At 37.6% G+C, this 18,543-nt stretch overlaps 1 protein-coding gene across 1 annotated transcript in view; it reads left to right on the forward strand.

Moving 5' to 3' along the window:
* Positions 1-18,543, forward strand: part of FNDC3A (fibronectin type III domain containing 3A) — a 49,198-nt gene that overhangs the window by 17,367 nt on the left and 13,288 nt on the right. The window contains exons 7-17 of the mRNA XM_010728806.1: positions 269-407; positions 1,031-1,084; positions 1,680-1,804; positions 5,808-5,982; positions 6,655-6,741; positions 9,558-9,696; positions 11,238-11,306; positions 12,896-13,014; positions 14,557-14,662; positions 14,750-14,925; positions 15,958-16,071. Coding sequence (XP_010727108.1) covers positions 269-407; positions 1,031-1,084; positions 1,680-1,804; positions 5,808-5,982; positions 6,655-6,741; positions 9,558-9,696; positions 11,238-11,306; positions 12,896-13,014; positions 14,557-14,662; positions 14,750-14,925; positions 15,958-16,071 — 1,303 coding nt within the window. The remainder of the gene's footprint in view (positions 1-268; positions 408-1,030; positions 1,085-1,679; positions 1,805-5,807; positions 5,983-6,654; positions 6,742-9,557; positions 9,697-11,237; positions 11,307-12,895; positions 13,015-14,556; positions 14,663-14,749; positions 14,926-15,957; positions 16,072-18,543) is intronic.

Here is an 18,543-nt window from a genome sequence, read left to right on the forward strand (position 1 = left end):
GCCTGCAAGATGTTACCATTATTTCCGTATCAAAGTACAGCAAATAGTGAGCATATTTCAAATATAACTGTAAAGATCCAAAGTAAAGGGCTCTTCTTTTACATTACTTTTGTCAACCAAGATGTTTACACCAGTTATGTATATATAAAAATAATATATTATGTAAGGAGATAGAAGGCAGTGACTTAATTCTGAATACTCAGTTTTCTTTGGAAATTTTATACACAGATTTTGAAGTAAAACATTTCTGACTCTTTTTCACATTTAGAGTCCAAGTGGAATGCAATTGTGTAAAGGGGAGTCCTTCAGAAGCAGAGAGTTTTACCACAATGAGTTGTGAACCTGATGCTCCAAATCTGCCCAGGATAACTAATCGGACCAAAAATTCTCTTACTTTGCAGTGGAAGGTAAGAACTGCTTAAGACCTTTAAAACAGGCAGTTACAACTCTTCATCAGTTTCAGATTTGTGAAAAAAATGCCAGTTTATTGAAACAGAATTTTTTGCCAGTTATAACTACTTTCAATCACTGTTCTGTGTCTTAGGTATGTAGATCAGATTAAATGTGGACTTCATTAAAAAGAAAAAACTTCCCAGAAAAGCCAGGAGCCTTTGTAATTAAAGTTAATGAGTTTGAACAAGAGTCACTGGTTTGTGTTCTGGTCCCCTCCTTTACTGAAGAACCAGTTTCTCCCTCTGTTACTAAACATAGACTTATTCATACAAATCAAATGGAGTGTCTTGGAAAGACTGAGATTTGAACAGACCTGCAGTCTAGCTGCTTAGAAAAGTTCTGTGTATTTTACACTGCTGCCTGAATACTTTATCAAAATCTAAATGAAGAAAAAGAAAAGAAAGCATGTTCTGGATGGAAACAGCACAAGGACTGTCTTGGCAAGTAAAACAGTCATATAAAGGAGACATAATTTTGCCCCCCACTGGTCGTGTCATGAACTGATACACACATGCATCTTTCCTAAGGTGATCTTGTATCCAATTACAGCTCAAGTTTCTGTTTTTTCTTGTTGCAGGCATCTTGTGATAATGGTTCTAAAATCCACAGTTACCTTTTAGAATGGGATGAAGTAAGCAATTTATTCTATTTTTCTTTTTGTGTTTTTCAAAAGTAGCTCTATGTGACTGCACATCACGTTGTGTGATGATTATGGCTTACGTAGGAACATGAGAAATAAGTCCTGCAGCAAGTGTGAAATCCTGGTTACTGCCCAGTTTTTTTTTTCTTAGGATATGTAAAATGTCAGATATTTCTTACTTACATGATTCTGCCACTTTTAATGGTGGCTTTTTAGCCAGTATTTCTCTCGAGTAGACAATAAATGATCACTTTACTATAACGGCCTTTCATTGGTATAAAAGGGCTGAGTCAGCTCTGTCCCCACAAACATCTGCAGCTCCTACCCAAAACCTTTCCCAAGTGGGAGATTGCTGAGCTGTACTGGGCTTTCTCCTTCTAGTCCCTTGGAGCTGGGAAATGGAACAGAATTTTAAAAGCCTTTAATGTCATACATATGCAAAAGTTTTATATAAAGTCTCACTGTGTGAGGGATTTTTGTCATGTTCCACTACAAAAAATGAGTTTACTTCACATATGTGTGTTGCTTGAATTGATGGACACATATTTAATAGGGTGAATAATGTGATTAATTTATTCCTTTTTAGGGAAAAGGAAATGGAGAGTTTTGCCAGTGTTATTATGGCCAACAGAAGCAGTATAGGATTACTAAACTATCACCAGCAATGGGGTACACCTTCAGACTAGCAGCCAAAAATGACATGGGGATGAGGTAAATATTACTGTTCTATACATAAATACAGAATGCATTTGTATGCATATGTTTACTTGCTTTGGAGAAAACATATGATGGCATTTAAAGAAACAAGATTTCTGTCCAACTAGGATTTTTATAGTTAATTTACTGTATGTGATTGGATTATTCAGTTTGCAGATTACATGTCTACTGTGCATCACTTGACCTTGCTTGAGTAAGGGAAGTTAGACAAGATGACCTCCAGAAATCCTTTCTAACTTCAGCTGCTTGGTGATTCCTGACATCATCTGTTTTGTTCAGGCGTTATTCTGGCTGTGTTATTACTGCCATAACATATGACATACTTGGCATCTAAGTGCTACAGATCTCAGCCCCCCTTATAAGCAGCTATCACCTGTAGATAGTCCAGCTACTCCTGCCACTTACCTTAATTTCTCAAACTGCCTTCTATAACCTTCATACACTACCTTTGTACACAAAGTGGTAGCACAAGTGTAGCACATACAGCCCAGCTGCTATCACATGGAATCAGCCCAGGCTGTGCTAAGTTTTAGTTTTAGTGTTTGTAGACTCACACTGACCTCGTCAGAAGGTTGCTACCTTGAACCTGCTCCTTACTGCTCTGATTTGCAGTAGAATTTTTCTCTAACCACTACTTTGCACTGACTCACAGATTCAATGAAATTGTGACTGTTGTGTCTGATGTAATACACACTTCTACTGAAATGTTGGTGGCTGTTCTAAAAGATGAATTACCCTGCCAGAAGGTCAGAATTGAATGGCTTTAGTGCTGCAGTTTGTACTGAAGTTGTGTGAGCAGAGATACCTTTTACCATTCCCTCCGGTGCTCAGACCTAAGGCATTTTTTGAAGCTGGTCTACCAGTTTGCCAGGGTTTGATCAGCCCTCCTTAAATGTAGCATTGTAGTAAACACAGTATAAAAAGATGTCAGGAATTCTGCTGGAGCAGGAAGTAAGGCCATCAGAACCCATACTGCATCTTGTAGGCCTGTCTGTAGGATGTTGTGCTTTGCCCTATCCCATTGCCTGTATATGTCCTTTTACCTAAGTCAGTCAGTCACAGTTACTGTGGGAAATGGGCAGAATATAATGTTACCATACTGCTGAAATCTTTTGAGCTCCCAGAGCTTATTATAAATGCTTAGGATATGCAGTTATAATTTTTTATTTCTACTTTTCACAAGTTGTAGAGCACCAAACGTTGTTTTTAATTTCTGAATGAATGGCATCTGACTACAGTAGAGAATGTAAGTAAGAATTCAAAAATGCAAAGCAAAATTAATATGTTGTCAGGTTAGGCTTACACTGCTGGATGCTTTAGCTCTTGGTAATGCTTTTTTGGTCCTCTGGTGAAGTGATAAGGCTGGCTAATGCAATCAGTACTAGTGCTCATTATCCCTAGAGAAGGCTGCCTGTGTCTACACTGTGTCCTAGCACTTGGACCTTTAGATCCTATGAGGTATAAAATCAAGGCTTCTCTAGCTATGAGTGTACAGTTGCCATATTTTTTTTTAATCAGTGTTTGAAATATTTTTAGCATTGTGCTACAGCTGACCAGAGTGGTGTTTTTGTAACATGAATTGTGTGTTGTGTGTCCTTCAGTTGGCACAAGGGAGCGCTGGAGGGAGCAGTGCCTGCTTGGACAGCATCAAAGCACAGTTTAAAACTAGGGAGCCAGACCCAAGGGTGTAAGTCATGCTGGATAGAAGAAATCTTCTGCAGGCTGAATACGTGAAAGTTACAGCTGCCTCAGGAGGTCTCAGATGCATGTGCTTGGAGGCTTTGGAGAGTACCCAGGGAATGTGTTGCATTCATCATCTGTTCTTACGTCTTTCCTTAGGCTCCTGCTTTGGGCCACGGGCAGTGGACTGTATAGTGGGCTAAATTGACTTTCAGAGTGCTCCAGCAGAGTCTTTCTTACGTTACTGCCTTCTGGAAAATGTTTCTGGAATGAAGTGTTCTCTGAGTTGTTCCTGGACTTGTCTTGATGAGATTTAACTGAAACTGTTCAAAAGAGTAGGCAGGGAGTGAGATGACAGTTAAGCAGGGTCTGGTGCTCAAGTTCTCTTCCTGTTTCCCAGTTCTTTCTGATTGTAAAGGTACCCTCTAGGAGTACCCACATACAAGAAATAAACACTACTGCTGTGTAAGCAGAGGAAGAACAGTGCTCCTTCTGTGTTGGAGGACAGTGATCAGTGAAGTGCCCTTTTTAAGCTAATCATGTCAAATAGATTTCTTAACCTGTATTTCATAGCATTGTAAAGATGCACTGTATTGCCTTACTGAATTAAGAAGCCTTTTGAAATGATGTTTACTGGTGTAGTGTGTCAATTTAGTCTTTACGAAGCATGTTGAAAACATTAGCTATCTGAAGACTGAATTTTGGCTAAATGATTTTGCCAACAAGAATGGATGTTCTGTCTTTGACTTGCTAATATTTTTAAATTCAGTTCTGACCACAGACCAACCTGGAAAAATAAAATCTATTTAAAAGAATATAGTATTACTGTGTTCTACGTGAAATGTTTAAGAGCATTTCACTTTTGAGAATTACTGGAACTCTTTTAGTTGATTCCAATGGATGCTGGAGTGCTTCAGAGATAAGGCTTTTTAAGGTGATTCGGATTTTTTCTTTCCTTGCATCTACTTGTGAAGTGCTTCAGTAGTTGTTTGTGAGTAGAGATAGGCTTAGTATCTGTCTAGCCTCTCTTCATTCTTTCTTAGCCCAACTATGTAGTGCTGGAACTTTTTTCTCCATGGGTAGATGGTGAGTATCACATCATTTTCATTTCAGAGAATGAATTCCTCATAACTTTTGGCAAGGGAAAAAAGAAAATGCTATTCCTCCTGCCTTAAAGCTTTCTTTTCCTTTGCACTTTTCCATTTCCTGCTTCACAGTGCATTTCACAATCTACATGCCCACACAGACTTTGTGTCTGTTTGGATGCTATCAGCATATTTGATAAGGTATTGTCTGTGAGATATTTTTTTAAATGCCCAAAAGACTCCAAAGCAGACCAAAGTTTACAACCTGTGTGATATTATAATATAGTTTAGTAAAAGAGAAAGTAACATCAAGGTGTCTTTGTATTTTGACTTCTAGGAATGTCAGATTTGGACACACAAGGTCTTTAACTGGTTCTGTTATTCAAGCCACACAATGAGTTCAGTTTTCAGGGCTTCTTAATGCTCATTTCAGTGGTGTGTATTTTTTAGATTAAAGTTATGTATTTGACATTTGGTTCATACAGTTTACAAAAAAATTAGACTCTCAAGCCTACAAGTGTTTCTTCAGATGTGATGTAGAAGCAGCAAATTTCTGAATGAACTCCAGCTGAGAACAATTTTTTTTTGTCATCTGTTTGTGTGATACACCCATGTAATGACTTTTGCATGCCTCCATTTCACCCTAGCTCTCTTTCTGTAACTTACCTAAGAGTCATCAGATGAGGTTAAAAGCTGTGTTCGGAGACTGTCTGGTGTACATTCTACTTTCATATTGCCAACTGTTAAAGCAACTGAACACTGAATAACAATACTCTGTTATTTTCTGAATCACTGTAGAGACTGGTGCTTCAGAACATACTTGAAGCACATAATTTGTATTGATTGCTGCCTGGGAAGCAAAGAGTAGTTTGGGGCCTTCCCATATATGTTTTTATATTTTTGTGTTTTTATTTTGAATAGGCTTAGTACACTGTTTTGCATAGAGCTCTACTGTTTCAGAGAGATGACAGTAGTAAAAGCAGAACTTTTTAGCAAAACATTGTAATTATGTCACATGCAGGAATCTTTCAATTATGACTATGTTAACCTTGTTCAAATTGTTTATAACCAATAGATTTCATGGGCAAGTTAAGTCATCTGCATGTACCAATTTCTAGTTGTGCACATATCCAAAAAATTGTCATAGCTGTGTTTAGTAAGAATGATGTTTTTCTAGATATCAGTTATTGTGTCTGGTTAGTTTTACATGCTGTCTGTTTTATCATACACAGTGGTTTTAGTGAAGAAGTCCTGTATCATACCTCAGGCACTGCCCCAACTGCACCAGCAAGTCCTTTGCTGATTAATGCTGGAGTTACTTGGTTATCCCTACAGTGGACAAAACCCTCAGGAACACCGTCAGATGAAGGAATTTCATATATACTGGAGATGGAAGATGAGAACTCAGTAAGTTTAAAATATTTACTTGCAGTTTAAGAAAGAGATTATAGTGTGTGTTTGATACATCATTGTATTTAAGTGCAACAGTGATTATTTTTGCTAGAATATTCTACAGGGAACTGTGTTTTCTGAAATGAAACTAATGAATTGTCATTACAGCAACCACATCACTTAACTTTCTCCTTTCCACTGCAACAGTCATCAGTATTAAATCCTGATCCTGCAGACTTCTAGGCTACTTTTAGCTTTGTAATTTTGCTTGTGAAAGTTCAGCTCTGTACGAATGGGTCAAAGTAATTGCATGATGAAGTGCAGTCCCTTTAGATGTTATTTCAGCATAAGCACCTTTGTTCTACCACTGGAAAATGTTAGGTATAATTTCTCTTGACACTCTGCACTTTTCTTTATTTTTCTTTTCTCCTCTTCAGAATTGGAGAACGATTAATTCATTTCCTCCCTCACCCCACCCTTATTTTTATACTTGGCTTCCATGTACAGCACATACGCGTGGTAGAAATAAAATACCTTGTGTTTACACAGTGATGTTGCACTGAATTACCTTGTCAGAGAAACATAAAACAATTACACTCTAAGATGCAGTAATTTATTTATATGAACGATGTTATAGAATCTGGTCGACAGGTATCATGTTTCAAGTAATCCCCTTTGATTCTGCAGGGATATGGTTTCAAGCCAAAATACGATGGTGACGATCTTACCTACACAGTGAAGAATTTGAGGCGTAGTACAAAGTACAAGTTTAGGGTAAGATTTTTAACATACCTGGGTTTTGGATGGCTTCCACTGGCTGTTTGGGTCTTTTTTGGAACTTGAGGTTTGACTCATTGACTTAAGGGAAACCAAATTTGAAGGGAAACCAGTCTCTCTCCTAAAACTATCGTCTCATTGCTTTATTGGTCATCTCTGTAGAAGTTTATGAACCTCTGAAAGGGCATAGCACCATTGCAGGCATCTTGAAATGTGTAATTCTTGCTCATTACTCCATGCTTGTAACAGCTGCGGGGCTTTTTGTTTGTTTTTTTGGCTTCTCTGTTACACAGGTACTATTACTCAGTTCTTTGGTAGATAGTAAACATCTCAACTCTTAGGGTAAGGAGCAAGTTTGACTTTTTTTTTTTTAAATGTATCAGTGCTATGCAGTGATTGAACTCAAGGGAGTAAATCACTCATATTACTGTGATGCTGAGTCCATTCTTATGTTTTGAAGGTCCTAACTTGCAAGCTGAGGAGTCACACTTGAACAGTTGCATGGCTTTTATGTATGAAGCAGAATCAGAATGGTCTCCAGTCTGTTAGGGAAAAAAAATGTCCATAGTTGTTTTCTTGCATACACCTAAATGACTATTTCATAAGCAAGAAGTGGAGCTGCTTAAGAACAGCATCTTTTAGCAATATGAGAGGGAGCAGTCCAGCACTTGCTGTGTTTGTTTTGAGTCTAATAACTTTAAGTACTCCTTTTGAAATTACAGCAAGTATTTTACAGCTCTGAATATTGTTACTTCATAGAATCATAGAATGGCCTGGGTTGAAAAGGACCACAAAGATCATCTCATTTCAACCCTCCTACTATGTGCAGGATTGCCAAGCACTAGGCAAGGCTGCCCAGAGCCACATCCAGCCTAGCCTTGAATGCCTTCAAACTTTTTCAGAAGTGGAAAAGATTACAGTAGGCATTCATCTTATGGTACTTATCCATAACTTAATCCTTATGTGATTTAAATTTTACAGTATATTTTTAAGATGGTGCCACTGTTCAGTTTATACATGTATTTAAACTGAAAAGCAGCTAAGCAGTTTGGAACTGGCTCTTGCAGTACTTGATTATAGTGTTCCTTTGAAAGTAACCCTCTATGTTAATCCTATACGTTTTTACTAAGTACGTGGTTAACTTGAGCATCCCAAGTTTATCATTAAAATAAAGAACCAATGTTTATACTACGGTTTTCGTAACAGAACTGTTAGCAGAAGTCTGTTCACTTTCATGGGGCATAAAGGAGAAACAAATTCTGCGCTAATCAGGTCTTTAATTTTTATTATACAGGAGAAAGACTTAATTAGTAGTAATATTCCTTAAGGCTTTTGAAAGAAACTTTGTAACCATTGGAAACCTTATTATGATACGTAAATACCAACTGTCTTTGTAACTTCATTTGTAAGGCAGAAAAACAAACAGATGATTGTTAATCTTGTAAACTCTATGAGGAGGATGTCTAAGAAGCAGGTTAGCTCACATTTCCTCTTCTCAGGCTGTAGTGACATCATTCCTATCATTTGGATTCTATTTAATTCTTAAGTAAATATAAAAGCAGAAAATATATATATATATTTAGGTTGCTTAGATTTTTGCTAGGAACAAATTGGAATACAAGATAAATTAACTGCACAAGAAAGTAAAGAATAGCAGCAGTTTGCTTTCTTAGAATCACAGACTATCCCAGGTTCTGTTGACATGAAACTTCAGTATTTCCAGCAAGGGAGATTTTTCTTCTTTGCTGTGCAATCTGCACTCCTGGTGATCAATTTCTCTTTTTATATCCAGACAGAATTTCCCCTGACACATTTGTGCCCATGCTCTTTTGTCCTGTCATCACATATCTTTGCCAAAAGAGTGTTTTCGTATTTTCTTTAATTGCTTCTTGTGTTTTGGAAGGCAGTGATTAGATGCCCCTCACTGAAACTTACATTTACTAGGCAGAGTAAACTCAGGCTCCTCAGTTTTTCCTCCTATATCATATTCTCCAGTTCTATAGTCATCATGCTGGCTCTTTTCTGCACTCTCCAATTTCTCAGTGTCTCTTGAACTGGGAGTACCAAAACTGGGAATAGTGTTCTAGGTTTGGCCTAAATGATGCTGGACAGAGTGGCAAAATCACATCCCTTGCTCTGCTAGTGAAAGGCTTGCTGAGGCAGGCCATGAAACAATCTACCTTCACTGCTGCCAGGGTGCATTGCTGCCTTGCTCTGAACAGGATCCCATGGTCCTGCAGAACTGTAATGAAAAAAGGAGTAGCTCTTAGACCTGACTAATTTCCAAGTCTCTTAGTTTTTAAAAAAAAAACAAGCTTTCAAATCCTTCACTTGAATTAAAGCAGTTTGTGCTGTATTGAGCACTTACAGGTTCCATTAACACCACCGAGAGCTGCATGTCATAACTACCTTTTATAGTCAGGCTGGTTTAATGCCCTGAGTAGAAACCTAACTTTATACACCAGCATTTGAAATTTGGAGGATATGGCAGGTTATTGATTTTTTGTTTGGTTTGTTTGTTCCAGCTTCACCATTACTAGTTTTGATGTTTTGGGGTTTTTTGTGGGTTTTTTTTAAGGATTCTTTTTCTTTCTAGCAGTTCACAGGCATTGTTAATTTCAGCATAGTGGTTGACTAACTGCAGGACTAATAAAAAACCATGAAATTAAGGTACATAATAGATTCATTCCTCCTGATGGCATATTGTCTAGCTGTCTACACATACATATAAGTTAATTTGTTCTTACCATTAACATTGAAGAGCATACTGGTATATTTCTTCTGTGGTTATAATAATTTTTGTACATTTACAGGTCATTGCCTATAATTCAGAAGGGAAAAGCAGTCCAAGTGAGACAGTAGACTATACTACTTGCCCAGACAAACCTGGAGCACCTTCAAAACCCTCAGTGAAGGGAAAAATCCACGCACAAAGTTTTAAAATAATCTGGGGTAAGAATGTTATCCAGCTCTGTTTACAGTTTGTCCTCTTTATTTTATGAATGTTCATACACAGAAGGCCAGGTTTCACTTCAGTAAGTTTTCAGTCAACTGTAAAGAACTTCAGTCAACTAAGAGAAAAATACAGGTGGAAAATACCTGTGGTAGCAGAGTAATAGTGTGATTACTGGGAAGACTAATGGATCAGCGTACTAAGAAGTTAGTGTTGCTCTGGTTTAATAAGTAGATGCTATGAAATTGCCAGGTTTTTTACTCAAAAAAAAAGGCCCATGCTTAACCTCTCTCTTTAAAATGCTTGAATTTTTATTTTATTTTTTTTTTCATAGGGATCTTGAGAAACTTTTCCCTAGGGTTAGTTTTTTTCACCCTTATGCAATAAAATAGGAGAAGGTGAAGCAGTGCTGTGATATTGTACTGTAGCAGAAAACCAAGTGGTCAAAAGTTTTAGTCATTGTCACAAGCAGTTTCATTTCTTACCTTGTATAACATTTGAAGTTATTAGAAATAGAAATATCTAATTTGTAAAAGTAAAATTGTATCGTAAAATTGTAAAATTTGTATTAGAAATATCTAATTTGTAAAAAGAAAACTGCCTAAAAATATCTACTTATATAAAGAATTTTTAAGGGTTCTGTAGTACTCTTCTATTTTTTTTCATGAGTGATAATTAATATGAATGCTTCATTTTTCATTTGGAGTAATTTAACTGCTATTTTTCAACCAAAGAAGTGTTATGTGCCATATAATAAATCTTATTCTATTTAGCAAGTATGATGTGATATGTAATGCTTGCCTCAGAGCCAACATCCTTTCATCCCTCATATACATAATGTAATGTTACAGCAGCAGTGCCCTTCTGTATTGAAATATTAAACTGCCTCTATATTTGTCAAAAATGTTGCTTTCCCACAGTATTTTAATTTTACTGTTCCCTAAGTCAGCTCTGAGAAAGAGTAGTAGGATTATGTCAAAGATAATTCTGTAGTTTCCTATGTTTTCCTTGAATATTGTCCTAAGGAGGACAGTGAACTTGATTCCTATTGCTATATTAAAAGTTCAAGTGCTCAGTACAGAACTCCTGACTTCTGATCTCTCTCAGAATATTTAGGTTTTTTGCATGTTTTCCTTCAAACATTTTGATATATTCTTACTTGTAAATATGAATCTTTTTTCCAATCTGCAGTCCATATTACAGTGCCATTAGGATCAATGACCCTGAAACCGTAATCAGGCAGCCTTCCACAGGACTTCAACCTAAATGAAATGTTTGCTGTGGCATCTCCCAGCTGCCTGATTCCCTTGTCACACATCATCTGTAGATGATAGTGGGGTTATGATTTGGCAGCTTAGGATAGTGGAGGAGTTGAATGAATTGCAGCTGTCTGAACTAGGATGCAGGATGTTATGGCCAACTGGGTAAAAAAAGCATTCATTTCCTGTTGGGTGACCATTTTTCCTTTTTAAAATTTTCCCCAAGAGCTACAAAACAATTTGAGTTAACCTGCTTAGTCGGAATATTGCTTTTTTCACAGATCCGCCGAAAGACAACGGAGGAGCAGCAATAAATACATACGTTGTGGAAATCTCTGAAGGCTCTAATGGTAAGAACTAGGAGTATGTGTTGGCATTCAGCTGTGATCTTTTTTGTATGCACACCTTTAGTTGTAAATTGTGAAAAGGGTAAAATATGTAATGTGATAGCAGATATTATTGCAAGAGTCTGTAATTTTAAAAACGAGGATGTTGATACTTGTACACAGGAAGCTTTCTTTCTCTGGATTAGAAAGAAAATGTAGTAAAACTGTGTCAAAAGTGCTGCTCTGTTTAACCTATCACATAAGCGTGTTCTGTTTTGGAAATCAAATGATGTATTTCAGATGTTTAAAGGGCAAGAAAGGGCCACTTAGCTTTGCTGGATGCGTGATTGAATCACCAGCGTTCCATTCACTGCTGCTAAATGGGAACAGTGATGTAGCTGGAAAAAGTTGTTTAGAATCATAATTGCAGAATTGTTTGAGTTTGAAGAGACCCTTAAGAGCCATCTGGACCAGCTTTCCCACAGTCAATCAACAGCAACACGTACAGCACAATCAGGTGCTCAGAGCCCCGTTCAGCCTGGCCTTGGGTGGGCATCCACCTCCTCTCTGGGCATCCTGTGCCAATGCTTCACTACCCTTATTGTAACTTTTTTTCATAGAATCATGGAATCACCAAGGTTGGAAAAGTCTTCCAAGATCATCCAGTCCAACCACCCAGCTATCACCAACATTTCCCACTAAACCATGTCCCTCAGTACAACGTCTAAACGTTCCTTGAACACCTCCAGGGACAGTGACTTCACCACCTCCCTGGGCAGCCCTGACCACTCCTTCAGAGAAGAAGTTTTTCTTCGTATTTGCTTTTATGTTCTGTCATGCACGTTTCTTAATTGGGCATAAAAGTATACCCAACTAAATTATTTGAAAATCTAAACCTTTTAAGTAGCCTTATTGTATTCAGCAAGACAGCAACACTTCCTTATTGTGTTGCATGTCCACATTTAGTCACTTCTGGAATAGTTTGCCTAAGCCTTTCATGCAGATGCAGTGAGCCGTGCTTTACATTTCATTCGTAGCCTTCTGTGATGGGTTGAATTGTTGTAGATTTAATTTAAAGATCTCAGGTTACCAGAGTAATGTTTCAGAGAGTGACAGGAAGAATGCCGAAGAGGTTCTCATTAAAGAATCTGGCTGAAGAGAAAGAATGCAAAGTGTTCCAGATGATGCTGAGCCATTCAGAAACACAGAAACAAGCTTTATCAATTTTAAGCTCTAGTGACAATATGCAAAGTGGATATACATGATGTAATTAAAAGATCTTTTCCATGGAAAGTGTTGCTTTTCTGTTTTTCCTGTTTATTTGGTTATGATGTTTAGACATGGTTGCTGACCCAGTAATAATTACCTTTTTTAAAATAAATGCTCTCTTACTTAATGTAAATACCAAATAAGGAAGATGTTTGACTTTGCAGATCTATACAAGTTTGTATAGGAAACTGAAACAATTAGACCTTTTTCCAGGACATGCAAAGCAAGCCTTTAATATTATTTTTTTCATAAACACAAAGCAGACATTCATTTGGTGAGTCTAGGATACTGAAGTGTGGTAAATTACACCTTGGTTCATTGCACACTTATTCTTTACCTTTCAGGAAACAAGTGGGACACAATATACAGTGGAGCTGCAAGGGAGCATTTGTGTGATCGATTAAATCCTGGTTGTTCTTATCGCTTACGTGTGTATTGCATTGGGGAAGGAGGGCAGAGCATGGTAATATTAGCTAATGTGTTTTTTAATACAAATCTTTGAGAAAACATGATCCAACAGTTAATAAATACTGTCAGAGGAATAATTGTACAGAAGTGCCTAACAAAATCACTATCAGAATCTCAAAGAAATCCCAGTATTGGTGCAGAGTGGTTCAAGTTTCTGCCTACTTCTTTAAGAAATACATACAGATATTCTCTTCTGATGGTGTATTTTGCTTTAAGTGATTTTACTTGTTTACAGAAAAAATACTATGTCTTTCCCTGTGCAACATGTTACTAAATTGAAAATGACTTTCCTAAGTCCTAACCCAAGACATCAGACTAAATTTAGTGCTTTCTGCGTCATCAGTGTAGTACTCCAAGCAGCTGAGTTTGGCTATAGGAAATTCAGCCATACAGAAGTCTCATGCAAAGACAGTCCTTCCCACAGCCACCTTGTCTTAAGAATAAATTGAGATTTCTTCAGTGCTGATGCAGCTGTGTTTTGTTCTTGCCATAGCTTGCATGCTTTTTGTACAGGGGAAGGAGGAAGGCAGAGTATTTTCCGGTCACCTACCCGCAAGGTACCTATGTCCATGAAGATTTTCAATCTGCCAACCTCCTTCCTTCTTACAATAAATATATTTTAGAATAAATACCCAGGAACCTCTGAGATGGAGGTAGCTTTCAGGAAGCTGCAGTACTTCTTGGAAGTGTCAGAAATTGACAGAAAAACAGTAAACAAAGATGTAATGAAAACTTTTCTGTGAAACGTTCTACTTTTTATCTAGCATCTGTTGCTCAGTGAAATAGTACATTCCAAAGAAACTGAAAAGCAGCAGATTTTTCTAATGCACTCCTACTGGAACATATGTAAAGAGCAGCTGTGAAATAAGACTGTAAGTTGCATCTCTGTTGTAAACTAAAAGGCTTATCACCTTCAGTCCAGAAATAGGCATATTTGTTCTGTATCACACTGAAGCTAATAACCCCTCACCACAGCTGACTCATTCCTTTCTGCATCCATAATAGACAATGCCATCTGTTGCATGTTGCTATGTACTTTTTGGCACACTTCAAATACTTACACAGTAAGTATTACTAAGTAATGAGAAAGTCGAAATCTCAATTTCTTAATCAGTTCTGTTTGACATTTCTGCCTACTTGGCTTTCTAAGAGGCTCTTGCACAGAAAAAAGTGTGCAGCTCTTGGAGTGAGGTTTTAGAAACTGTTAAACTGCAGTTTAATGGAGAAGAGAATGGCTTAACATATCAATTTATAGTTCAGGGTTCTATACTAGCTTTGTAAAGATACCTCTTCATTATTATTATTTTAGCCCCTTGTATAACAGTAACTCAAAGGCAAAAGTTAACTTTGTATATTGTGTAATCACTGTAGCAGGTTTTAAATAAGTATTACAATACATACATACTAGGTCACCTAAGTATTTTCATGTATTTGAGGATATGGTTCAAGAAATGGAAGAACTCAAGTATGTACTTGTAACATAACTGATAGTGCTTGTTTTGGTGCAGGTGTCTTCATTAATCTTTCCCCTTTCTAGGCATCTGATTCTTTACTGGTGCAGACACCAGCAGTGGTTCCTGGTCCATGCCAGCCTCCACGGCTACAGGGTAGACCAAGAGCAAGAGAAATTCAGCTGCGCTGGGGTAATTCTATTACAACCGTTCCTGAGGGTAAGGGATCAAAATATGTTGCGTGTTAAAATTAAGTAAGGTTTGCTTTCTTATTTTCAGGACCACCTCAGGTAGATGGCGGCTCACCCATTACCTGTTATGGTCTGGAAATGTTTCAGACAGAAACTGATGAACACAGAGAGGTTTACCAAGGCTCTGATGTTGAATGCACGGTAGTCAGCCTTCTTCCAGGGAGGATGTACAACTTCAGACTGCGAGCAGCTAACAAGGCTGGGGTAAGGAGGCAATCTGAAATGAAATTAATTCAGGAGAGTACAGTTGCTATTAAGCATCTTCTCTTTTGTAGGAATCATTTTTAAAGTGGCTTCAAAATGAGGATGAGAGCTTATTGCTGTGTGGGAACAGTTAAACATCAGTTTAGAACGAAGGGATTTTTAAAGGAAAGGAAAACAGCTAAATTATGTCTTATACCTTAATCATAGCATTGGGAAAAGGTTAGGAAATGCTAAATGCTTCATCAAAGCATGTTGCAACTTGAATTTTCTTATGTAAAGCAAGATAGTAAACTGTTTTCTGTATTCAGCTCTGTAAGCTGATTGTCCTTTATTACTGTATGTTGCTGTTCTAGAACATGTTAATAAGCATATTCTGGTTTTTTTGATATTTAGTTTAATTTCTGAGTCATGTTTTATCAGATGCAAGGCTATTTTTTTTTGTTGAGTTATTAAATGTGTTTAAATCAATTGTTGCTGTAGTACAAGCATTATTTGCTTACGTATCCAAAGTCCTTATTTAAAGACAGAGGCAGGGCAGCTTGCATTTGTTTGATAGTGTTTGCTTCATAAAAGCTATCATCACCAGTTGATGCCGTTTGTGGAAAGGTCTGCAGCTTAAAGCTTTAATGCACTGACCTAAATTTTAAATCCCCTAAAGAGCAGTTTATAGATGGAGCATTTTTGGAATCCTTTTTCTTTCTTTTAGTTAAATACAAATAGGCAGTTACAAATTGTGTTCTGTTACGGTGTAGCAAACACGCAACTTCAAAAGAGAGGAAAGTTCTTTCAAATCCTTCTGCTTGAGAGTTTGAAGTGCTGAATTTATTTGCTATAGAGACAAGTCTTGCAGCTATTTTGGAGAATAGTCAGATGCCAAAATAAATCCTCAATCCACAGTCCACAGAGATTTACTTTGCAAGTGAACAGTACAAACTTTCAGGCTGCTCTTACACAGTTGTGCTGTGACAAACTGTTTAGAAAGCAGTAATTTTTCTATTTATCAGTTAGTTATATCAATCCCCTTTTTAATAGTTTGGACCTTATTCGGAAAAATGTGAAATTACTACAGCACCTGGACCACCAGATCAGTGCAAGCCCCCCCAAGTGACGTGCAGATCTGCCACATGTGCCCAGGTGTCCTGGGAGGTAAGAATGCAATGCTATACATGTCTTAATGTGAATGTCTTCTGCATTTTTAAGTTCAACTTTAAAAGCTTTAGACTGTGTTTTAATCCTAATTTTAAACGTACTTACTTGGGTATGCAGTGCTTGGTAGGTAAAAACTTAGAAGTAATCCATCTTACCATGATACGACAGTTGTGAGTTAGAAACCCACAGATACCTGAGGTCTTACTTTCTTCTTTTATTTAAGTTTTGCCACAACTACTGTGCTTGATTTGAGTTATGCAAGCTCTTATTAATTCTTTTTTTTGTAATGTAATTGTTTCCTCAAAGCAGATACATCCATGGATTGTTGTACATTTGTTGTTTTCATAAGCTGATTTAATTTTACATAATTGCATCAGTAGTAACATAGCAAAAGCCTCTCAGACTTCCTAGAAAACCATAGTATTTAGATGTCTGATTTAAAAAAAATGCAATAGATAAAAAACTAAGGCTGATAAAAAGGATTCTCTCTGAGAATACTGTTTAAACAGAGCTCTTCAATGGCTTGAGGTGGAGTCAATCATGTGGGTTACAGAACTGTACAGAAGAAGATTAAACTTGTTTTACCTGAAATGCATTGTTCATGCTTCCTGCTGGGTGTGTTACAGGGGGGGCCTCCTTAATCACCCATGAGATGAAGAAATCTAAAGAAATCTCTTAAAAATCTCTCAGATAGAAATAGTTTGGCCAATCTTAGATGTCTGCTTTATAGAATCCCAGAATAATTAATGTAGGACTGGACTCTCTCCTCAAAAACACAGCTAACTTCACATTTAGATCAGGTTTCTCAGAGCCTTGTCCAGCCACGTTTTACATATCTTCAAGTTTGAAGGTTCTGCAGTCTTACAAAACTATTTCTGGGCAAACTGTCATGCTGCAGATTTTTTTCCTTTATGTCCAGTCAAAATATCCTTTACTACAAGGTATGACATTTGCCTATTGTCCTGCTACTGAGTATCTTCAAGAAGAATTTGGCAGTGTCTTTTTTGTACCCTCCCAGTAAGTAGCTTAAGGCAACAGTTTCCCCTTAACCAACTCCTCTTGGTATCAAATAATCATTTTAGTGCCCTCCCTTTTGATGGCCATCTGCCAGGCTTTTTCCAGTATGTCAGTGTCTGTCCTGTACTGGGGAGCCCACAACTGGACAGAGTACTGGAGATGGAGCCCCCACAGGTACCAAGCAGAAGGGAATCATTCCTCTCAGCTTTCTTGCTACTCTTCTGCTAGTTCAGCTAGTACGTAGTAAGCCTTCATCAGGCACACACTGCTGACTCATGTTCAGCTTGCATAGCAGGACTCCAGGTTCTTTTTTGGTAAGCTTGCTCCTCAGCCCCAGTGCAGTTCTATCCTAGCTCCAGGACTTTGAATTCACCTTTGCCTTAGTTGAACTTAATGAGGTCTGTATCAGATCCTGCTTGCTGAAATCCTCTGGCAGCTGAACCCTTCAGCATATCAAATAGTTAAAAGGGGGTCTATCAATCACATCAAATGTTACCCTTTGAAATTCTGTTTATATCGAGTCACTTATCTTCACATGAATAATGCTGAAAGTAGGGAATGTTCCTCTTTTAAAAGAAGGGGAAAGCAGAAGACATGTCTTGGAACAGTTGGCTTGATATGATTGCTTTCTTGGAATATTTAGTCCAAAACAGCAGCATCATTCTCCTTCAGTTCTCCTGATGATCTAAGATTTTTTTTTTATTTGTGGTAAAGTGTTTTTGGCCTTTTTTTTTTCTTAATTAATTTGTTGACTACTGATACCTTTCTGTAATGTCATATCTTAGTTGAGACTGTGATTGGAACTGCATTTCAGATGACTATTTCTGAGGTAGTATTAAAACTCCCCGAAAATAGGAAGGCTAAGTTCGCAGTAGGCAGTGAGGAAAAACAGGCAACTGGAGGAGGCATTTCAGTCTAGGTCTGTGGTGGTGTATAGCTGTCTATCCCAGATGCTTTGCAACATCGTCTTGGAAAAAGACAGTGCGCAATTTTCAGCTTCCCACTCTGTTATAGCCTGGTTTCCATTCAGGAGAGCCATGATGTGCTTCAGAGGAGGAGTCCTTTGTTCTGCAAGATGAATTCACAAGCAGCAGCACACGTTTGCATATTGTTCTCCCCGCACTATAGACCCAGTCTGCAAAAATTTTTGTAGCTTCCATAACCCTCTCAAGAAGACCATCTCTTGCCATTGACTTTTCTGGTTCCTAAGTTAAATTGTACAGGCTAATCATCTCTGTATTTAAGCAACTAAATCACAATTACTTTGTACAAAGTGGTCTGCAATAATAAATAGTGTTTTTAAAGTATGGATGACTCAAGGCCAGTAATGCAATCAGATTTATTTGTACTGTATTAAAATAAAAACAAGGAAAAAAAAGGAGAAGGGTAACATTCATGTGGAGCTTAGAGCTCTCTGCCTCACTGTTGCCTACGATCTTGTTGCTTTACAGG

Source organism: Meleagris gallopavo, chromosome 1, assembly GCF_000146605.3.
Source record: "Meleagris gallopavo isolate NT-WF06-2002-E0010 breed Aviagen turkey brand Nicholas breeding stock chromosome 1, Turkey_5.1, whole genome shotgun sequence".
NCBI lineage: Eukaryota > Metazoa > Chordata > Aves > Galliformes > Phasianidae > Meleagris > Meleagris gallopavo.